At 39.4% G+C, this 24,774-nt stretch overlaps 1 protein-coding gene across 9 annotated transcripts in view; it reads right to left on the bottom strand.

Annotated features, from left to right (window-relative positions):
• RAD51B (RAD51 paralog B) overlaps positions 1–24,774 on the bottom strand; it is a 457,119-nt gene that overhangs the window by 265,564 nt on the left and 166,781 nt on the right. For all 9 annotated transcript variants that reach the window (XM_075030457.1, XM_075030458.1, XM_075030459.1 and 6 more), the window contains exon 8: positions 5,829–5,925. In XM_075030457.1, the coding sequence (XP_074886558.1) occupies positions 5,829–5,925 (97 nt within the window). The remainder of the gene's footprint in view (positions 1–5,828; positions 5,926–24,774) is intronic.

Here is a 24,774-nt window from a genome sequence, read left to right as displayed (position 1 = left end):
CATCACTGTAGAGGGCAAAAGATATCTTGTAGCACTTCACTATCTTGATAAGCCATAAAACAAGAAAAGAACTCCATTACCTTTTCAGGGATACATTTTAGTCTTCAGGGTCCACACCTGCACACCAGTCTCAGTTGGGAAATTTACTCTTCAGTATGCGTAGACGTGGACTAATTGCTGGAATTCACCTTTCAAATAATCTGGCAATACCACTAGTGTTATGTGTACTCATTGCCTTTCTGCACATCTAAAATTCACTAACCTTCGCAGGGTCTACGTAAGGGGTGACAATCAAAAGATCTTTCTTACAGTTTCATAACTGTAAGTTTCCTGAGTTTCATAAACAGGCCCAGTAATCTCCATACAGATTATTCCATAATAGTAACAAAAAAAAAAAAAAAAAAGAGTTTTAGTAACTATTCCCAAATATTTGGGTCTCAGAATGTCAGAGTAGATTCATATTAAAAAGATAGGATATTGATTTATGAATTGCCCTTATTTAAAAACCTATTATAATTAACACCACAGTTTCAATGATCCAAGACAAACTATCTCTTCTTTCAAGCAAAATTGTGTAAAACAGCCTGTAATAGGTTTACAGAGCATTCAGCTAAAATACTAAAGGTCTAAAACATGCCAAAGTGTTATGATACTTCCTAATCTATTTAAATTCATATCATGCTGGAACACTTCACTAGGACATGCATTATTCTGCATTAGCTTTAAAACTGCAAGGAGGAATTCTTTTAGAAATTTGTTTAACAGCTGCTTCATTCAGAAGTTCACACTTCCTGCAAAACAGGTATGTTTGGGTTCTCACAGAATATTCTTTTTTATTTTTATTAAGTCACCTGCACATCCAACCTTAAGCATAAGTGTATACATAAATCAATAAATAAACAAACCAAAACCAACCAACAGCCTCTGATCTCTGGGGGCCCGTCAGTTCTCTTGGTAATTCCTTCAGAGTTTTCTCTCCATTCAGCACCAGGACTGAAAAAAGGGATTTGAAGGGAGAGAAGTAATAAACTGCAGAACTGGTCTTACTCTGGGGTGAACAGCAGGTCAACTCATTATTTTCCCCATAGGAATATCTTGAAATATTAAGAAAGAAAAAAAAGTTGCAAAATAAAAATATATCCCCATATTAAAAAAATGGTAAACTGAGGCTTGAAGAGTAAAATGATTTAACCAGAATCTGACAGGAGATCAAGGGCAAAGCAAAGCAAAGAAGCCAAAGATTCCAGCTTCAAATCTTCTGCCCCTAAACTAAAGTCGGAAAATCCTGTGGGTAGGAGATATTATGGTAGCTTAGTTTTCTCCAGTCTCTACAACACAAAAGCCTACTTCTGCTCAACAGCTTAAAAGAATTCAAGATCACAGCAACAAAGATGAAAAGGTCAGACTAAACTCATTGCTCACACCGTGCACTAAAAATACACAATGCTATGACAAAACGCTCAATGAACGCAAATGGCAGAAGATTGAATGTTGGCCTCCCCAGAGCTAGCACAAGTTTACAGATAATTTTAAACACAAAATAATTCTGACTTTTCCAAACAAATATTTGAAAGTGCTGGCTGAGACTGAAGAAGACCAAGGCAGCATTCCTGGTTTTTTGCCTGACGCTTTGTGCACGCTGGGAGGGGGATGCTGCTCTTGTTCATACCAACATGCCCCTGAGCTTTTTCCATGGAAGATGGAGTTTGGCTTTGATGTTTGCAAGAGGAAGTTAGAACTTGCAGCTGGCAGATATATTAATAGGATAGGCACTGGTGGACTACAAGGGACCTCGAGTAGGTCATACTGTCCTATCTCTTTGCAGCATAGTACAATTTGCGTAAGTTTGTTTAACCTGAGTTTTCCAAGACTAACACTTGTGAAACACACAAATTTCACCTTCCAGCTAGCACTCAAACACACAGGCTTAGAATTCATTTCTAACATTCCTCTATGTTAGGTAAAATCCTATCATGTGAACTTTGCAAAAATAAAAACAGTACAGTCACAGCCACAGATAGCTTGTTTAAAGATAACAAAAGTCACACAAAATATTTTGTTGTGTTGTTGCGGATGTTTGAACTCCATTTCTACTGTTCACTTAATCCAATGTAGCTTAAATACTTTTTTTTTCCCCTTTATTAAGGAGATTATTTTAATTGGGGTAAGGAGTAATTTTTACACATTTAAATAATAAAGCATTAATTCTTCAGGCCACATTTTGAAGCTTAGTGATAGTCCCAGGCTCATCTGACCATTTCTGCAATCTAAAGTAACCTTAAGGCTTCTCAAAGTTGTCTTTGACTGGAACAGCTAAACAAGGCTATTCCATAAAGCAAGGATGAAAGTGAAATAGCAGTATTCACAACATGTTCCAGTCTATTCCCTACAATGACAGGGGTTGCAAGAAGGCTACATAAGAATGGTATGGCTACAAATAAAAACTGAGTTTGCTTTCTAGGGAAGAAGTGACAGCCTTATGTGCCTGAGAATTTTAGAGCTGCAGAAAAACATTATTAGTCTTACTGAACTCCTTCAGACGATAATCTGGGAAGTATGTAAAGGCCAAACGAATGCAAGAACTCAGCCCACAGGTACAGAAACTTTTTTATTTTATTCATCACTTTAATTTGTAGCAAACTAAGCATTTTGTTTTCTGTCTTGAAGCAGAAGCATGCACAGATCTGGGAATTTAGCTGAACATAACCATTTCCTACAAGAAATACCTACAAGTACAGAGTTCAAGAGTTCTTACATTGCTACGTAGTGGGATTTTACCGTCAGTGCTGCTTTTATAAAGCCTTTAAAGTTCTCATAAAAATCTAACATTTTTAGGGGACAAGTTTTCATGCACTGGATTACAATTTTACACAAGACAAGCTTTGAGCCTGAAACAGCTTGACAATGTCCTTTCAGCTTGTTCATCAGATTAACTTTGTCACACATCAGATGAACAGCTTCCTTGGTTTCTTGCCTAATCTAACACATAACCCAAGCAGTTCCCTTCTAAAGCACAATCATAAGTAAAACCAAAAGCCACTGTAACATTCTACTTCTTTCTAATAACACATTCAGTTTGAAATTTTCATTTCTGCCTCTATGGAAAGATTACCCTTTTAGCAAACCACTTACAGTGACGGGCCTCTGATTTCAGATACGATTAAAGCAACATATTAGACATATACAAACCAAGGGGTCTGAGTTGCTTACAGGACTAATAATGTGTTATGGGTCCTTTCACATCTAGGTCACTGGTTCAAATTCAGCTTTAGTTGGTGATGAATGAAAAGAAAGAATGAGCTAAAAACCCAGTCATGAATCTGGCCTCCATTCCTGCCTCTGCAACATCCACTTTGTGCACTTGGGCTACTCACCTAACTACTCCTTCCTACAAATTCCACAGTTGTAAAATAGGAATAAATATTATTCATATCACACTAATCCTGGAAGACTAATTTATTAAGGATTCTTAAGTGTCCAAGATTGTCAGAAGATTAAAGTATTGGTACTTTCACGCTGTTCAATAGCTAACATGAAATGGGGTGACTTACTCAGGACAGGTCAACACCTCAATGTTAAAAAAGAAAAACATTGGCCACGCCTGTATCTTCTGATAGCAACATAAGAATGGAAATCAAATTCTGAATGGGCCTGAAATTCCACTTTTTCTCACAGGTAGACAGCACAGGTTAAAACTGAAGCAAACTGGAAATCCAGAAGCAGACATACTATGGATGAGAAAGACAAGAGACAACCACATAGTATGGAGATGCACTGTGCTCTCCCATTACACAACACAGCATGTAAATACCACATCTGCCAACGTTAGGCGACAGAAGAGGGAAGGAAGGGAGAGAAGGAAGGTTTATCACCCCTGCATCCTTTGATAAAACTTGAAGTAATGAAGGTGCTTGCAGTGCTGCTGTCTGTGCTGTTCTTGTTCTGAGGCTAAACAAAGGTTTCCATTTTCAACAAGTGTCATGCTGGCATATTTTGCCACTTCAGACCCCTAATTAAAAACAAGAAATAAGAGAAACAAAGGAAAACAACACACACACAGAGCACCAAGACATTTTAACTCATTCTTGGGTTAAAAGGTGAAAAATAATGGTGGTAGAGAGTTTGGACACAACATGACAGCTTCATTAATAAGCTGTAACTGCTACAAAAATCATTATACCATCTCTTACATAGTCCTGATTTCAGAATACTATTGAACTATGGCTCATAAACAGCCCTGAGAGTCTTTCATATTTCCAGGAAAATTTAGAAAGATTACAACTATTCCATGCTTTTTCCAAAGCCTCTTCAAATATTTTAACCATAAGAACAAAATAAGTTTTACTGAGAACATACTTTGTTATTACTTCCACTTCAGATTCAGCTATGCCTTTCTTTTCAGAGGAAGCTCATAGAGAGCAATTCTAAAGGACAAAGAAAAGCACAAGTACTGCAATCAAGAGCATTTAATGAGACAACGTGCAACAACTTCATGCCAAGAAGGAAATCATAAAGATGAAAAATGATGCCGCCTTCTTCCAAATCTAGTTACCAAATTTCAACTCTAACAGAGGTAGGGAGTGATATTCAAGCAATGAACTTCAGAGATACTTTGGCAATGGATGGAGCCAACAAAAGCCACAAGCACAATTCCAGAATGATTTAATGGGTCATGCTTTGCCCAAGCTCCTATTGACAAAATTATGAAGTAAACACATCAATCACTGTTAAGGCATTACACTGAAGTTATTTGCTACTCTTTGACATTCTGTTTAATATTTCTTCAGCCTCTTCCTCTTGTCCATTGAAATGAGTTGCAGAAATAACATCAGTTTTAACCACTGCTTCGTTGGTTTTGCCACCAAGCTGTTCTTGTGTTAAGTCAGACAAGCTTGAGAGGGCTGCTTGTCATCAACCAGAACAAAGATAAGCTGATCAGAACCACCAGAAAGTGCAACAAGGAGAGAAAGAGGGGTAATACCCATATCATACAAAGTGGGAAGTCTACATGTAATTATCATGCCTTTGCAGGGAAGATGAGCATTGCTTAACATCATACATTTAGGTCTATGCATGAACTGAACTCTGAATAGAAAACTTCTCTACATCTGTCCCTGACTCAGGGTACTCTATTCTTTGCAAGTGGGAAAAGCTGAGATTATTATATTACCTTGCAAACCTTGATTCAGAACTATCTTTTTTTTCTTAGCACAGTAAGTCCTCGCTATTACCCCAAAAATGTGTGCTTGTCTCTAATTCTGTGCAGAAAAAAGAAACATGAAGATGTAAAGTAGTATATTACATCACACAAAACCTCATATTACATTCACACAATATTGAAAGCTGCAGTTTGAGGCACTGTACTTGGAAACCAGACAAGCAAAATGCAAGGGACAGTGTATTTGCTCTCCTTCATTTTCCACAGCTGCTTCTCTTTGGAATTACTGATAACCATTAGATAAGATCAAATGTGTAGCCTAGCCTGTGTATTAACTCTAGCAGTAGCTTCAGAAGACTGAGAAAATAATGCTCTAAATGCATGTGAATGGAAGTACAATGCTGAGGAACATGTCATAGAACTGAACATGGCTTCGAAATTCATTCGCAGCCATCAGAACATGTCAGATCCTTTTAGCTAATACATTTACTTTCTTTTTTTATACATGGATTTTCAAAGAAACCGAAAAATAATTTTGGCCCCTGACTGTTTTAAGTTAGGCTTGATAACCCGACTCTCAAAGACCCCAGTATATCAAGAGAAGACTGCAAATTACAATGTGGATTTGTGTCAGTGTAGAGTTTCAGTTCTGATAGAAGGGATCTCTTACCTTCAGACAGGGACAAATCATCAGCTGGAGACACCAGGTCTGCCTGGATCGCGGGGCCATTGCTCAACGATGTGGTAATCTGATTCGTCAAGATAACCTGCAAACAGACAGGGAGAGGGGGAAGGGAAATGAATTTTTATAGCTACTGGAAGGAAGAGAGCAGACCAGGCAAGGACTGGAATCCTCCAGGCACGGCGTCCAGGCAACCCTCTAGTCTGACCTTCAGCAGATTCAACACTCCGAAAATTTTGAACTACCTGCAGAAACCGAAAGAGATAATCACAAGAAGTGCAGGAAAAACAATATTGTTAAAAAGACAAAATACTAAACAACAGTATGTTGATACATACAGCCACCTAAAACGAAACTACTCTTCTGAAGACCTTCATTCTTCAAGAACAATTTGATGCTCCCTACAAAAAGCATCTTTTTCTTCATAGGCAAATAGGAAATCTGTTTTCCTAGTAATTTCCACACAACTTACACACCTTCTTCCTTTGGCTGGAACACAGTGCCATGGAGAAAGGTGCCCACCGATCTGAAGCACAAGAGTACTACATTTTACAGGGCTATCTCTACACAAGAGGATTTTTCAGTGTTTTTCAGGATCACAAGATTCTGATAAACAACAGACTGTAGTACCCACACAGTGCTCTCCTCTGACAGCATGAGCAATGGTCTTGCTTGCAAGAGATGAACAGTTTCTTGCACCTTTGAAATGTACTGTTTTCCAATAACAGAAAGCATTAAGGCAAACACTGCCAACACCATAGTAAGAAAAGCATAGGTATAAACACAATTATCTCCTAATGCTTTGGATCTTTAAGCAGTTGCAGTTTCCGCAATTACAATTGGTCTCTACGATGCAGACTGACAAAAAATTCAGAAATTACTTTTTTTTTTTAAAGAACCAAAATGATCCTTCTACTCGCACTGAGAACAGAGTCCACTCCAAACAAACTCTCTTTGAAATTAATGGCCTGTCTTCAGCTGTATTTGACACAGGAGGAAGGGAGGAGAAAGGAATGCTACACAGTAGTCTGTGGATGCGGTTTCATGATGCTACTGGAATAAATTAATAGCTTGCCATTACTAAAAGGAAGAGGAATTTCTCTGCTCTTCCCTTCACTGCTCCTCCCTCCCTCTGATCATGGCTTCCTCCTGCTTTCTAACACTTTCCAGTAGTATGATGTGACACTCCATTTTCTATTTGAAGATCCCACATAAGCTGTATCAGATCACAGAGTCGTAATCGCAGTGGTGGTGCTGCAGGGCATCGCATCTTCTTCAGGCAGCATGATGTGAGCTACCAACAATGTGATGGAGTCTGAGACCTTCACCAAGACCACAGCTCTTCCTCCTGCTCACGTCAGCCCACCCACCTCTGTGATTGTAAACAGGCACGGTGGTGCCTGAGAGCTTTACAGACTGTATCAACAGGAGTAAATTGAAAAGTTTTTGAGTCAAATCTTCATCTACTCAACAGGTGTTCAAGACCCTTAGAGCCCCATAGTGACGTCCCTAATGCTCTTCTGCTACTGACTACAAGCTCTGGGCAAACTTCAGCTGCCTACCACCACCCTGCCCAGCTTAACCATCAGCTGCACCTTTTGGGACTAGGCATTTATGACCACGGCAGTGAACACAGACGTGGTAGTTAACAGCCTTGTTTGGTCTTACACCTAGGCTAAGGTTCTTAAGGTACAACTTGCAATACTGCCAACAGCAAACATACAAGAAATGCATCACCCTCCTTTGCTGTTTCCCCCAGAGCTGCTGCGTGCACCTATAAGCACCCAAAAGCAGACAGGAATGGGCCTGGCACACACAACCCCTTGCAGCCACTGCTGGCTGTCTTGTTCATCAGATTACAAGGTAAGATTCAATTTAATAACAAAGAAGAAAAAAGTCACCGTTTCCTTTCTTCTTGCCAGGGTACTTATCCTCCATTTTAGTGAGCGAGTTCATCTTTGTGATAGGATGAACATCAAAACTGGTTCACGGCAAATGAAAGGAGTGGGCAGCCAAGAGTCAGGAGGGATAAGGAACATGATGCAAGACCTTTCCTTCTTAACACTGTTTTCACTTTGTTTTCACTGTGTCACAAAATCCACAGCCTCACTTGTCCATTGAGGCTCTTCTGGCAATCAGGCATAAGATACACCAACAATATGGCACAATACTGAAGCTTTTCCTCAATCCAGTACTAGAAAATGTGCTGAAACAGAACACACTAACAAACTTACAAACCCACATGTACTGGTGGGGTATGAAGTTTTCATTGGCACACTTTTGCAATGATCACATTATTCAGAAGTGTCAAATGCTCTGTAAGCAATGCCGTTGTCCCAGACCTGTGCCAAGATAATCTTTGTACTGTGCCATCACGTGTTTTATTATTTATACACCACATTTTAAAGAAAAGCTACTGTGTTTAAGGATCTTTTTTAATGAAAAAAAGACCTAAGCACACCATACTTCATATTGCTCTCCTTCAAAGGAACCTAACTTTAAAGGCTTCAAAAATCAAAAAAATGAACAACAAGAATAATGCAACTGCATTTTTTTAATCTTTCAGCTTTTTTGGCCTCCTCTTTAACTAGGAATTCCACAGCACTGTTTGCTATAGGACTGTAAATCTTCTTCACCCTTTATGTTTAACTCAAGCTATGTCTCTGTACTTAGATTCCAATTTCTGGTGTGTCCTTCAATAACTATTCAATACTAACAATATCCTAGACACACTGTTACACTGTTTAAAAAGTCAGTTTAAAAACACAGAGTCCTACCCAAACAAATGTTCCTCTCTGGCTTGCTCTGAGGATGGGAATTAAGTGTATTCTCAGTTCCATGACTTCACTGATAGTTAAACATTTGCTTAAATACACATTTAAATACTATCTTGAATAAGCACACTTCCTCTGAGACGAAGCCATGTGCATGTACAGAATGCTTATTTTGGAATTAACTGAAAATTACTCTTCATTTCTGCAAGCCTGCAGAGCCAACACAGATTTGGTTCTCCCACAAGTACAAGCCAAGAGGCTGTTAGCTAAGCACTAAATTTGACATCAAATTCCCTGTCACACCTCTGCAGCTTCACTTACTGCAAAATTCTTCCATTGGGTATACGTACTTCTATTATCAAACAACCAATATTCATCTTTGTGCACCTACCAAAATACAGTTTGAACCTCACTCTGCAGGTGTGCAGGGTGCTCCAGACTCTCACTGGCTCAAACAAGCAATGGGTTGCTAACAAAGGAAAAAAGCTGGCCCTTACTCAGCTCCAGTTCTGAAGAAAAAAGTTAAGGCACTCAGATTTAGAGAACTCCTCTGAATACATACATCTATCTTTGAAACCTCAATCACATGTCCTTACTGGAAAGTGCTAAGATTTCTTTTACTTCTTCTAGATAAAACTTTGGTCACAAATACTCTGGCAGTGAATAGTGCCATTCAAACAAGACCCTATGTTTTCAGCAGTCCCCAATCCTACAGACATTCAACTTGAAGCCCTGAATGTTGATACCACTTGATTCCAGTGTCACATCTAAAGAATATATTAATTTCTCCTTAAGGTCTCCTTCACCAACCTGAAAGACATGCTTACAGTCCATTCTGCTATCATTTGAACTGGTTCAATATATTCAGAGGGTTGCAAATAGGTGTCTAAGGGAACAGTTAAGCCTGAGTGTGATTTGGAGAGAATATACAGGTAGACAAAGGAGGTGTGGAGTGAAACAGCTGTGTTACTTTCTGATGAGTAACCACATTTGTGCATGGACAGAATCAGCTGAGTCTCACACATTGATTCATATGTGCATGCACAGAATATAATGCTAGTTCTGATCTTAATGATTCCATATGTTACAAACCACCAACATTATGAAGAAGAAGGTTAGAGTACCTCCTTTTGGTCTGCTAGGTGCCACACTTGAAAGAAACCACCTCTCACTGCTAAACAGCGCCTGGAAACAGGCTGGGGTCACAAGTCCAAGTAGACTTACTAGAAAGAGTGCCTTGCACTGAATTAGCAATAACACTTCCTCAACTTTTCATTGGAGATTTGCCATTAAAGTACAGATTAGATTTACCCTGTTTAGTACAGGAGACCTGCCAAGTCCTCAGTCTAAGTAGGTAAGGAAAAATGCCTCTGTTGTGGTTCCTTTTGTCAGATACTGGACATCATTACCAGCCAAGCATAGCTTCCACTTAAGAGTTTCAATGCTAATCATGAGTTCACTAATAATCTCCTAGCAGAACACTCAACAGTGAGAATGTTGCTACATGATATTTTAATGTTATCATATTAAAATACATAGTATTTTAAAACACATCATATTTTATAAAATACCCAGTATTTTAAGAGGAGGTCCTATTTCCACCATCAACTAATGGAACAAAATATTTTTGTTACCAGAGGTATTTTCATTACCACTAAGGCAGTGAGAGTCACAAAAAACATTACGCATCTCCACACACAACTGTGTCCTGACATGCACAATAGGTAAGGAGGTTGTGTTATTGCTTTCTGTTTCTATCTTGTGATGACTGAAGAGTGTAGTGCTTCTTCGGCCAGTGACTATGCATGAAGGGAAAACACCCTCCACTGCTAAGAGGAAAAAAAAAGATGAAAAGGTCAGCTAGACAGCTCAGCAACACTGGTAACTTGCCCCACACAATCTCCTATGGAGTTCAGTGAACCATTGCCTTTAACCTTTAAGCCTATTCACCTGCAACTGGTTAAGCTAGCTATTTAACAAGTGAAAATTTACAGTCCTCAGCCTTCCAATGCCAACAGAATTACAAACAGTGTAGCAATTCACTCAGATTCAAATTTCAAAATCATTTCTGGGAAAAAGTCTACTACTTAAAATACTACACAATTGACTGACCACACAATTTCCCAATCTTAGGAAGATTTTTACTTCACCATAGCCACCTTAGATTGTAAAATAACCCCTCCTAACCATGAGAAGTGTTATATCCAGCAAGAAGAATCCTTTTCCTTACAGTTAGAAAACGTGGAGATAAACACAAGGAGACAGTGGGAACACATTTTGAAGCTCCTAATTTTAGATACCTTGAAAAAAATGCCTACTCTTCTGATCCCTTCCCCAATTTTTATAGGTGCTGATACCTGGAAAACAATGGAAACAAGAAATTCTTGAGGAAAATAGTGTTCATGTTCTAGACACGTTCTAGGTCATTGCTAAGTCTAATCTTAATCCAGAAGTCAACACCGCTGTTTTATATTCTCTTGAAATCTTTACATGTTGTTGTGAAAATAGAATCTCCTTCCACTGATGTGACTTCAGCAGATGCCAGTTTTCTGGAAGCACATTAGAAAAGTAAAAATACTTATTTAAGGTGCCTAAACTCCCGAGACCCCCATTTGTTGGGAATAGCACAGTTCCTGCATATGTGGAAAGCCCCTGCAGGTCCTGGAAGAGAATTGGCCTAAGAACTGTAATATGACTGCTTTACACAGAAGAATAAGCAAACTATTTTTTGTTTGGTTATTTATACAGTACAATTTTTCAAGTACTCCTACCCTTCCTAGGACCACACTGAAACTGCTAAATCTGACTTTGTCATCCTTGTAAATCTAGTTGAGTAAATAAGTCATTTTCTGTAAACTTGTGGTCTCAGCCTCCTTGTTAGTTTATTGCAAAATTAAAGGGACCTCAGCACACAACTATCAATCAGTAACCAGCAAAGGTATAAAGTCTTCTGGAATGTACCAAGAGGTGAAAAAACCCCATTCTCTCATGAAACAGCTGTTTGTTAAAAGAACAGAGCAGAATCCCCCATTTTGCATGGAATGCTATTTAGGAAAACTCTTATTAAAGGCTTCCTATAGAGCTGGGAGAGCAAGCACAAGGACACTTGCAATAATCCCGAATTACTCCACCCTTATTAGTCCATGTATTTTGTGGTTTTCACTGTACTCAAGCAGTGTCACTAGAGAGCACTAAGTACAAGTGACAGTCAGCAGGGCTGGGATGCTGACTCAGCATGCCAGAGGAAAAGGAAAAGAAGTTCTACTGATCCCCAGCCATTCTTCATACACCGCGGTCCCTGAGAAGGCACCTCACCGTTTCCCAGAAGCACAGAGCTTTTAATGAGGCATTCAAGCCGTCAGTGATGGGTCGAAACAATGGTGACTATTGTCAAGGCACTAGCAAAAGGTAAGGGCACCAAGCGATACCACAAAGCCAGATGGGGCAGGGAGCAGTCCTGGAAACAGAAAAAGGGAACAGTGAGAAAACTGGGGTGAAACAGCATGCTTCAAACAGCTGTGAGAACCGCAGTCTTCTCCTTGGGAACCTGTTACAGCTCTTCGAGACTGGCATCGGTCTGCTCAAGGAAGAACCCTGAATTACCACCATCTGTCATAGTAATAGGGTATATACCATCTTCATCTAAACTACGCACTGAATTAGCTTTTTCTTCAACTCCTGTTTCTTCAGGGAGATTTTCTTCAGCATCAATAGCCATTTGCCACAAAAGCTGTCAAAAGTTGTCAAAAACCTCAGCAGAACTTGTACCTAATATTCACATGAAAGACAACTTCTTTAAAACTGAGCGTTTTCAGTGAAATCAGGGAGTTACAGAGAGAAAAAGGGGAAGTCTGAACTGCAATACTGAGAGCTCCTAAATAAAATAAGAGTTTTGAAGACAGAATTTTAAGTGCCCACAGCTACTGGGCACCCAAAGCTGGCCACTGCAGCGATGCTCCGCAGAGGCTCACCTCTCAGGAGAGCAGGCTTCTCCAGTGAAAAGCCTCTGCACAATTGAGACAGTTCTGGGCTCCAGGGCCAAACAAAACATATTTATATCACAACTATTACTATGATAGGAGATTAAATATATACACATATCTTCATTCTTAGAAAATGTAAACTATTTTGGCTTATACAAACCAAATACAGAAGAGAAAACCCAACAGTTTATCATCTCGAATCCAAGCAAATCACCACACCCACCCAGTACTCATCCCAGAGGTGTCACATACTCCCAAGCTGAGCGGCCACCGGCCCCAGCAGCTTGGGTTTCTGTGGGGAAGAATGAAAATAATGTCAAGTACTCCACAGAGCCCAGCCATCACAAGAAAAATAATATATAATATAATAAATGAAATTCCCATGTTCAAAGTCAAACACCACTTCTGGTGTTTAATCAAGGCCTAACCAACAAAGATACTTAAAAGTAATTTTACATGTTGTACTAAAATGGTTGTAGCTAACCAAGGCAGCACGAAGCTCCTTCACTGGAGGCATAAGCAATAGACAAGTGCCCCCATTTAACAACTGCTGCTAATCCAGATCAGTTGGAAGAAAAAGTACCCGTTACAGCCATCTCATTTATACATGACAGAGGCATAGGCTGTAATGGTGACGCTCATGTTAGAGGGAAGCAGATGGATATTTTCAGACACAAAGGCACAGCAGCAACCCTGACTGAAGGCAAAGAAGAGGCCTCTGTGTCAAGAGCTGTTAGAATTCACATTTCAAACAATGTCACCAGAATTTGGCATAATTCCCTGAATAACAGATATATACACACAAACCACTGGAAATCTATTGAGAAACACTTCCTAATCTTAAAAGCAATCTAGCAACAACTGTTGGCCTTGCCTCAGAGGAATTTCATCTGTACCTATTTTCATCACATCCGGGGGAAAAAAAAAGGGCAATTAAACAGCCTAACAGCACAGAAACAAGAAAGTAATGATTCTCTGGAAGGCTCACAAGCACCTTTTAAAAGATTAGAGACCTGTTGCTCAGGACACATTGCTGCTAGCTGCAACCTTACTAGAGCTCCTGGAACAGGACTTCCAGCTCCTGCTTTCCTACGGTATCTCTACCCAAGCTTCTCCTCTTTCCTCCCTCAGTGAGGCAATTCATAGCAGCAGAGGTCATTTTGTAGTCACTGGATTTCACTGGGTATAAATAGGAGTCGGAAGAAACCAAGGAATCTTTCAGAGACTAGCCACTGTATTTACATCCAATTTATTCTGCTTTGCATAGGAAAAGTACAAAGTTATGCAACTCTATTCCATAAGCCTTCTGGAGGAGCAAAGCGTCTATTCACATCTCTGCCAACTGCTTAAAAATAATCACAATGAATTAATAAAACTTCCACCAGAAGAAAAAAAGAAACAAAACAAAACAAAAGCATGCTGTTCTCAGGCAGCGACATGTCTTCAAGTTGAAATGGCTACCACCCAGCAATAGCCTGAGGTCTTCAGCCTCTCATCCTCTGTGAGCAAGGAACGCAGCCAACACAAACGTAACCTTCAAAATCCACGCCGCAACACCCTCGTGCTGTGCTGCCCGGTGAGAATGGTTTGTGTGCCTGGAAGGCCTTCACATCCAGCAGCCTGCACAGACCTGTTTGCAGAGATGTGCGTAAGACACCCCCCCAGAGGGATTGCCACCCGCCTTCATACCCTGCCAGTTGCCCAGGGCTCCGGGTTAGCTTCCAGCAGACCTTCCCTCTCCTCCACCCTCCCCTCCAGCCTCTGCATAACTATGGCTTTCTGAATTGAGCTTACTCCTGTGCGTATCTAGTGATGTACCACAGTAAGAGACTGGTCTGATACTGGCTGAGCCAATGCGGAGTAGCTTGCAGGAAATCACTGTAATGCACAGGTAACTTTTACAGCCAAAACCTGCTGCACTCTCAAAGCGGCAAACGCCACCGCCTAACAGGGAGTTTTCCAATGAATGCCAAATAGTCTTGTAAAAGAATAAATAAAGTAAAATCATGAACTCACAGTTCGCCCTTAGCTTGCGTGCTGTTCTCAGCAACAGGGCTTTTAGTTGGTTTAATTTGTTTGTTTTTGAAGGATGGGGAAGAAACTGGGTTGTCTGGAACATCAGCAAAGTAGTACAGAACTTCAGTTCTGCTTCAGCGTGCTCCAGGCTGAAAGGAGAGCTGAGTACATCTCCTACTCTTTAATAGGACTGCAAGGAAGTCATAATTTATGCTTACTTTTTTCTCAATGAAAAACCTAGTTTAGCTTGCTGGCACTTCTTAGCTTTCATTAGCAGATCAGAAAGCAGACTGAAGGCTCCTTCCTTTCGTTCGCCAAGTTCAGACCTTCTGCCATGCACCTACCCTGCTTCATCCAGCACTTCAAATTTACCCAGACCTACACAAACTCTGTGACATTAAATCTCACTACCTTCTGATGGAATAAATGTATTGTTACCCCGATGGTAGAGACAGATGCTCAGACACTAAGCAAACTGACTAAAGCTACCATGAATCTTCACTACCCTGATTTCAAGAACAGAGTTGGAAGGGCTCATACTCACCTGAGCACTCTAAGACACCTCAGGACAATCTAATATCTATCCAGCAAATTATATATTAATAATTCTTTCTATATTTGGGGTTTATTTTATTTAGTTTTTCTACACCTGTCCATATTTAGTTTTTTCCTAACAACTAAATAGGAATATGAACTAAACTAATGAAATACTCCTAACAAAGGCCTATTTAGGGCTCATGGCCTATTTCAAGCTGATAATTAGCGTACCAGCATTTTTATTTGATTTTGATGTTTTGACAAGCCCGTCAGAAAGACCGTTTATAGTAATATACACAGGCAGGTCTGGAGAAGTATAGCATATAAGGCACAGCTCAATCTCAATGTCATTAATTCCATTAATTCCTCAGATTCCTTCCAATTAATTCCTTCAGGCCTTCAAGGCAGTGGGTCACAGGAGACTCGCTGGGTCTTGGATGCAAACTGGAACAGCTCAATGGGCTACTGTAATTTAAAACTTTGCTGAACGGTTTTTAAAACACTCTCCCTAGCTCCACCTTATCCCACATCATGACCCTATGCCAACATTTTTAGAGGGAGGACAGTGTTAGTTCAGACTACTCCTCGGTGCCTCGTGGAAGCAGCAGAAAGCAGTTTTAGGATGTGCTAGAAATCCCATCAACGCTTCGCTGTTCAGTTCCCCTGCAAACCATACTTCCTTGCCTGCCCTGCAGCACTGGAGCCTTTCTGTTTACTTTTGAGGCAGGCAAGAGAGGACTGCAGGAATATTTCTCCCCCTTGTCTATTCATTTAACCTTTATAGGCGGGTAACTACTACCGCCACCACCAGACGGCATTGCATGGCTTACATTGTTTTATACTCAGCGTACTCTATCATCCTCTATCTTTTCTAGCCTACAGTGATGTTAGAGATCACGGCATGCTTTACACAATGCTTGTTAGAGAAGTTTTCTTTTCTTGCTGTGTTACGGTAGCTGCTGCCTCTCACTGAACACATTTCAGACGCAGATGAGGTTTTTATATTTATCTGTAACGGCTATGCTTAGATAATCATGTAGCTTTATTTCAGTGTATATAACAGTCATAGATTTTGAGTACAAGGTAACAGGCAATTTGGATATATAGCCCAACCCCCCCAGTTTGCCCAAGTTTAACAGGTCTGTAGAGTATTAGGATAGTAACTGATATTGCACGGAAGCCTGACAATCAAACCAATACACCAATAATTTTTACAAAATGAGAAGGCTATTAAGAAAGCAGGAACAAACTAGGCACTGACAGCATTATTTAGCGCAACTAAGGCCCATTTACTGAACACCGTGCCCCTGGTGATTTCAAAGTATTCTCATGAACAAAATTCAGTTATCATCATCTATAGCTGCAATGGCTGTAAAAAAAGAGTAGAAATCATCCGGAAAACAAAACACCCAGCTGCTGAAACAAACAGCCTCTGAAGTCACCATCAGTTTCACTTCCCTGTGACCCAGGGCTCAAAAATGTATGAAAGAACAAGTGAAAATGAACAGCTGCAAATTATATGTACTACAAGCTGTAGGTATATATTAACATTACATTTTAGACATTTTCATATACTGAATTGCATTTGCACGCTTTTCAGCCTAACCTGCAATTTAGCCAATAATCTTTTTCTACCAGAAATATTTATAATATTTCAAAACCATCAGTAGCTTCAGCCTTCCTTAAAATGCAACAAACATACAAAATAAACCAGGTAGAGCTAAGGACACCAGTCTGAATGCTGGGTAGTATTTTTCTGCTGTACCAGTGACTGTTTTAATAGTCAACATCTTTTAGTCTGATCAGACTGGAAGTGGAAGTTAGCTTTTGAGATTTGTAATATATCAACATACCTCTAATACAGTGCAATAACTTTATGCAAAGGAAAATTGCTTGGGTATATTTTGTCTGTCTCCTATACCTGCAAAGTTGGACAGTAAGAGCTTTAAACTTTAACATCCTTCCACTTATGTGTTCAATACATTTTTATAAACTAAGATATTCTGAAGCAAATTTTCCTAACAAAAAAAAAAAAAGCAATCTTTACAAAATGCACAATGGTGCACTGTGTTATGAAGTTTTATTAGCACTTTTTGAAAACAGCTATAGCATTTTAGGAAGGCTTCTTACTCAGTAGTTAGATTCTCCTAAGTGCTTCTTCCACAAAAGCACATTAAAAAAATTGTCTACATGTTACAGATAAATAGTCCAAAATATACATGTGTGCATGATTGTTTTCCAAACACGTCTGATCTGATATTACCCAGAGGGAAGAAAAGGGGAGGGGACATAGCCAAGTTTCTTCTCTTCAGTATTTGGGGGAAAAAAATAAATAATTTTGTGGCTCAAGATATTCTGGAATTTCAGTGGCATTGTCTCTGCCTCTGTATCCTACTTCTAAATCCTTTCGCTAGGAAATATAGTTAGTCAGTATTTCCCCAATAAAATTGGCATTTGTCACATTTTAAAATGACAGATTTCTATTTACCTACCTAACTCACTTCAATATGAGTGCACTTCCCTTGGAAATATGAATCATTAGAAACCTCTTTAACAGTTAGGACTTGAGATGGAAAATGAACTCAGAAAAATGCAAGGAATCATTTTTGTGCTGAGACCGCAGCATGACACATCTCCCTTTGGCTTTTCCTAATACAGAAAAATAGTATTTGAGATTGTCCAAACAAAATCACGGACCCATGAAACTATACTCAAGCTAATTTCTCACCTCTTGGGATAACAACCCTGTCCTCAAGGTCACTGCTTAAATATGTGCACAAGGCAGCACTGTAGAAGCATGTCATCTCTTCTGTGTTGCAGGGAGGATCGGTTCTGCAGGGTTGTTTTGGCAAACCTTTTCCCAATACTAAGACAAATCAAACTAGGAGACTGATAACAGTGAAACTCCTGCAAAAGCAAATCAATTCAAACCCAAAGGTGTTCCTTTTCTTTTTAAAATTTGGTATCAATTTGTTTGGGAAGTTGGTGATCACCAAGAATGGCTCTACTGGTTCCACTATAAAGGATAGCGGGTCTACCAGTATTACTGTTCTTTGTTGTTGGTACCTCAGTTTTTATGTAAATATTTGCAAAATTAAAACAAAAAAGTTATTTATTCAGCTATTTGGGTACACCATTATATTTACAACTGTAACTAGAACTACAGAAATGTTGAGTTGATGTCAGGTGAATAAAAACAGGCTGTGGCACTTTCAGTGATATTAAACTTCAGGAACACCTTGGGAATGGTACAAGATTTCAGATATTTCACAATTAGAAAGCATCTGCTCTTTAAGAATTAAACTTAACAGAGCTAAATAATTTTTGCACCTCATTCAGATTAACCCAAGTGAACACAGTTGGGTCAAATCTTTTGAGATTTGCTGTGCATCCTACAAACTAAATATACAGGCAGCAGAGAAAAACAACTAATGTCTTCTGGACAACCAAATAAAATTCTGAAGCAGCTCTAGATTAATTGTTCACTGCAGCTAGCAATTTTTTTATATCCTCTCCTAGACTTGCTACTCAAATTCACAGGATCATGCATTTTCCTTGGACTCCATCATAACTGCTTTATCCAAAGTCTTTCTCAAGAAACCACAACTGAGCCTCCACTGTGGAGTTCAGTAATAAATTGCAAAGATAGCTATGTTAGGAATGAATTTCATTAATTGAATTTAGAGAAAAACTGAAGAGTAGCAAATTATGCTTTAGTCAGGAGAACAGACGTGTGCCAGTAGGCTTTCTGCAGCCCCATGACTGAAACAGCTTCTTCAGTGAGGAGTGAGATAAATGGAGATTAGAAAAGTGTTTCTGGATAGGATTGAGGTGTATTAGCAAACATTGTGGGAAATCAGGAGTGAAAAAGCAATAAGCTGGCTCAGGTCAGGCTGGAAGTGCATCTTCGGATCTAGGCATGGAGCAGGAGGGTAGGAGCTAATGGATGCTACATGCCAGGATTGACATCCTGCAGGTGGAACAGTGGCCCAGCAGAGACTTTCTCAGGGAATAACAGGATGTATTTGTAGAGTTACTAAAACAAAGATAAAAATAATTCAGAGCAAGATGCTTGGACTTCAAAGCAAGGTGCAGTAGCAGAGCAGAGTATGTGACAGGTTGAAGATAATTGCTCAATTATATCCAAATCTTGGTAAAAACTCTCTTCATGTTTAGACGGATGCTAATTTGCATCCTGTCTGTGTGGTGTGGAGATGTACGGCTTCTGCACGCAGAATGGCAGTTATGGCATATACCCCTTTAGTTATGTTGTCTGATTCCTGCAATCATCAAAACATGTATCAACTAGGAAAGCATTTTCAGTGGTAGTGCTATTAATAGAATAAAATTCTTCTGCCATTGGCTACCCCTTGGGTCTAATTACGGATAACTGACTACAGCTTGTTTTACAATAAATTGCTCCTCAAAAATGTTACTTTTCTTTTTTTAAATAACCCTTACCTGCTGTACCAAGCCTTAAAATTCCATGTATGAAACGAATATCATGTAATGGATGGCTTGTACTCCAGCTGCCTCTTTGACTTATCTCCTCCTCCAGAATATTAGATATCAACTTCAGTGTAGAAACTAGCCTGACAAGGCAAGTTCTCATTCTAAATTTTATTAATATTACTCAGTTTTTATTCCAGACTGAGTAAGATTCAATGCAGGTCTGGTTTTATTGACCCTGAAGAAGTTACACAATAGCAAAACATGATCATGGACTTGTCTCTTTCCACCTTCATTCTTTTGTTCCTAAATACATTTGCAGAGAAACAACCAGTTCAAAGTTTTTGTTTTGCCATTAACTCTTCACCTCAATTCATTCTCAAGAGAGAACAGGAGGGAATAGGAGTCCAGTCGCATGTTTTCTAATCCTGGTTCTGACACCAAGTAGCTGCGACTACTTACTGATACAATTAATTCTTTGTGCCCCATTTTCAAAGCAGGCATAATGCCTACCCCATAAGACTGTTGTGGGATTCAATGCTTTGAACTTACTGCATGAAGGGTGATTAAAACCACCAAGTGTTCTCAGTGTCTTCCAATGTCACAGCTGGGCAATGTCTAGATACAATTTAGCAGTAATAGTTGACCACTATACATTCTATGTATGGACTTACAGGTCTTGTAACAAAACTCTAAAATTTCCCACCAGAAAACCCATGGGACTTTTCTTTTTGCATTTTTTTTTTAAAATCTTTCCCCTTTGCTTGAGTCAGGTAATGGACTGAAAGTATCACTGGTTTGGACCGCAAGTTTGGGAAGGGTAAAACTGAAAAAGTAGTCATAGCTCAACTTTTGGTATGTCGTACAACATTCTGTAAAGTATTAGCACTGTATTTAAAACAGAGGGAAAGAAACAAATAGATGCCAGCTTATTATTTAAATGTTAGCTGGGACTCTGTCCTTGTGAAAAACTTTTGGTCTCTCTTGAGCTTACTGAGGGTGTTTTAAAGAGCTGTTTTACAGAGCAGGGAGTATTTAATAGTTCCAGAGCAGCAAAGACAACAAAATAACAGCAATGCAGCATAGCTTCAAATCAGGCTTGTACTAATTTATTTTCTGAACTGGATAACTCAGATCTTTCTTATGCCAGTAAAAGGCAAATAACAGCTATACTTCAGGGTGTCACAAGACCAATAGATGCAGACCTCGCACTAATTTTAAAATGTGAAGCTCAATAAAGAGCTGGATATATTGGTATAAGCAGCATGAAAAATATTCCACTCCCCTCTGCAAAAGCACAGAGTGAGAGAGAGACACACGCTTACACACACAAAAAAGAGCAGGTAACTACTGAAATAAGAAACTCCATCTCAGATGCAAAAGCTGGCCTTTTTAACAGGCTGGAGAAAACATCAGATATTACCTAGATTTCAGTCCAAACTCCATCTCAACAGCTCTTTAGGCTTCTGAGCAAGAAAGGAGTTGTTACTGAGGAAACTACGACCTGCAATGGCTTTACCAAGAGCTGAGTCTGCACTGGAGTTTCAAACAGAAAGGGGAAAAGACACCAATAACTATGGAGGAGGTATGATTTACAAATAACAAATACAAAACTTCCTGCAGAACTGCAAACTGCTTGGAATACCAACAGCGAATATAAATGGGAGGAACAGAATTGGCACGTCTAGAACATGGCAGGGCACAGAGCCCTGGAAACTGCTGCTTTGGAGGCCCAGAAAGTGCTTCAAGTTTCACTGTACTTCAAGGAACAAGGCCATAAATAGAAGAGTTATTCTTGCTGCGCAAGAAGCCATGCCTCTTGGCAGTACAAACCAGTAAGCGTATCTGCAACGACCATCACTAGAAAGATCCACCATTCATTTTGTCACAGTTTCTATTCTGATTACAAACAGCAAGAGCTAGCCTCAAGAACAAATGCAGACTCACTGCCAATCCACAGATCTAGACGCTTCTCAGTTTGAGAAAAGGTTGGATATGAACTTTATGGTTCAAGCCTGTCTACTCAACAGTACGTGAAGGGGTCACAGTAGCCCGAAGCCCACAGATAGTACTAAACTATAAGCTTCTGTAAAATGTATTTCTGATGTTCTGTGCAGATGGCATTGGATTCAGGTGATAAAAAGGTAATCTAGATACAGATAGTTGCCAATTCCACCTTGCCAGTGTGCAGCATTATCTTTTGGGGACCACAAAACCAGAAAGATGTTTTAGATAAATGAGCAAGGCCAAACAATGTCCCTTCTTCATTCTCCTTAGAACTCATAGCACTTTGAGGATATAAAGAAAGGGTTAAAAAGGCATTATATAGGACTATATTCTTGTTTGCTTTCTGGTTTGTGTCATAAGCATTCAGATCCTCTCCAATCTTGGAGATTAAAGTTTTTGCTTAAGCTACTATAACACTGAAATAACTACAGTAACAGAAGCACATGAAAAACCTTAGACAACCACTACTGTGAGATTCATAATGAAATCTTCAGAATTTGTAACACAAGTAGGAAAAAGTTAACTAATGATGATGGGTCTGTTTGCACGACAAATCCAATTTACCAAGAAGTCAAGCCACGACACAGTTCAATTTTGAAGCCTATGACCATAATTTTATACATACACACATACACACAGTATGTGTGGGCTCAGTGCTCTTTGCCCCAGACCTGGATCATGTCAGAAGGCTTGTCCAGGCACATTACTTCGGATCACTCCCTTCCCACCTCCTCTGTCCCAGGCCAAGCCAGAACTCAAAAAACCTGCCTTGCAGTGTGACACTTTAGGCTGGAGAAGGGCAATGCAACTCAGCTCCATGCTAGCACAACTATTCCTTCCATCTTCCCCCTCAAACCAGGGGCATGACATTCAGACATAGGCAGGAGAATGCAGCAGAGTTATGTTTATCCATTACTGGAAGCATTTGCTAATCCTGCCACTCTGCCTTCCTGGACAGCTGCTTTCTTTGCCTGCATCTAAAACTGGCTGTGCAAAAAATGGAGAAAGTATTAATTGAAGCAGAAACTACCTTCAGACTAAGTACTCAATAATATTAACATCCTAAAACCTTTAAGTAATACAGGATGGTAATCATTAAATGTAATCTATATATTCATACAGTTACTCAAATCATACATATATATATATCTGAGACACATGACAAACACACACAGAGACATATATATGACAGCTTCTCAAAACAAAAAAAATGAACACGATGAAAAAGTGCCCTTGTATGGTATTTCTCAGAAGATGGTCTCAAAACGCTACAAACAGTCAGATCCTGAATCTCAAAAAAGATAGACAGGAATTATTCCATGCATTTTACAGACCAGAAAACAGGGACGGGAGTTAGCCAGCATTAAAGGGCATCAATATCTGACAGGTCTTTATAAACGGCAATAAAAAGGCAGCAAATCTGAAGAACTGAAGAATGGTTAAAGGGAACAACAACTGCAGGGATACACTGTCTGATGCTGATGGGGACTTTTGCAGCAAATTGAAAGAGCTACGAGTACATCATTTCCTAACGTCCACGCACCCTCCCTCCCTTCCTCAAAATGCCTCACAAGATGGAAGGATAATCTTATCTGTCTCCCAGAATGCAAGGTGGAAGATAGAAGCACATCACCCCAAAAAGCTGTAGCAGAGTAAAGACTAAAGTGTTAAAGAGTTTGGAGGAACTGCACACAAAATCATTTTTTTCCAAAACAAGCTGAAACCTTTATTTCAGCATAGCACAAAGCAAAACCTCTTAGCTCTGCCTAGGCTTTCCACTAAGCTTTCTAATTTTATTTGAGCATGGAACTCAAATCAAATCCAGAGGATTGAAACAAAAGGTTTTTACAAAGTGCCCACCAATCCAAAATAGCTAAGTTTTATAAAGCACAAAGCCCAGATTTGCCATTACCTTCTCTCTTCTAGAAAGAAAATAGGAAACTACACAACAGTCTATTAGTAAGTGGAAAATATGCTGAAGCAAGGTGTTTTACCTGATGGCTTTAAATTTCAAAGAAAGACAATTTTCAGAGGAAAGAGATCAGAGCCAGATTGACCTAAATTGTTCAGGCTGTTGTCTAACAGCATCAAATTTGGGACCATGTGGCTGTGCAGGAAAGGAAGTACTTCTGGAGAAGAACACATTCATTTACCAAAATGACCAGGCAAAACACAGTATACTTTTATTTAAACCTCCAAAAAGAACTTTTCTAGTAGTGTTTTCACATAATGAAGTGAAAGAAAGAATGATAGCTCTGACTAAAGAATGACTTCTATGCTTTTATGATTTGGTTTATCCATCACTCAAAAATAATGCTAGCTTACATGGAACTTTCGTAGCTGAGTAATCTCCGAAATAGTTCTCTATTAGAGGCCATGTGACAATGCTCAGTGTCAAACAGCTTTAAAAAAGCAACTGCAGACTGGCAAAATAACAAGCAGGGTTATATATACTGTTACAGTCTACATCAGTGTTTCACAAAGATAGGTGGGTTCTGATTCACCTTTTTCTGTTTGTTATTACTGCAACTGAAGGAACACTGAGAGGCAATTCATATAACCCAAACTGGTAATAAACAGGGTATTAATACCATGGAGATACCTTACAGATACCTTGAAATTATTATAGCACAGGTCTATCTTAACACTTTCAGCTGCCCAAGGAAAACAGTGGATATTGGGCTGAAAAGAGACGAAGCATGACCACCAGAAGCAATGGACCTACAAATCATCCTTAATAGGTAAAAAGTATGAAAATGTGCTATACAGTATATAAACAGCAAATCTGACATGTCTTAGGACACTGGGCATGCACTATAGAGTCTGGCATTGCAGTGCCCATTTACATGGAAGTTAAGCAGCTAAGACATCCTGCATGTCCCAGTTTCTCTCTTCCCCCCAGAGTTAAGAGGTTTCAAGTCAGAAAAAGAGGACGTGTTGGAGTAAACCCAGATAAATCACATCCCTGCAGAAATTTTGCACAACTCCACTCCCAACTGCATTTCACCTGCCTCAGACTGGACACTGAAGATACTGGAATAAGTTGATAGGCAAAATTAGAAAATTATTCTAATTTTCACATCTATGTATCTTTGCAACAAACCAAGTTTAAGTTAAACACTCCCAGGATAACCATTGATCAGGGAATAGTAATAAATGTTCCAGGAA

Source organism: Buteo buteo, chromosome 6 (genome assembly GCF_964188355.1).
Source record: "Buteo buteo chromosome 6, bButBut1.hap1.1, whole genome shotgun sequence".
NCBI classification, from domain to species: Eukaryota; Metazoa; Chordata; class Aves; order Accipitriformes; family Accipitridae; genus Buteo; species Buteo buteo.
This window is presented reverse-complemented; position numbering and strand designations above follow the sequence as displayed.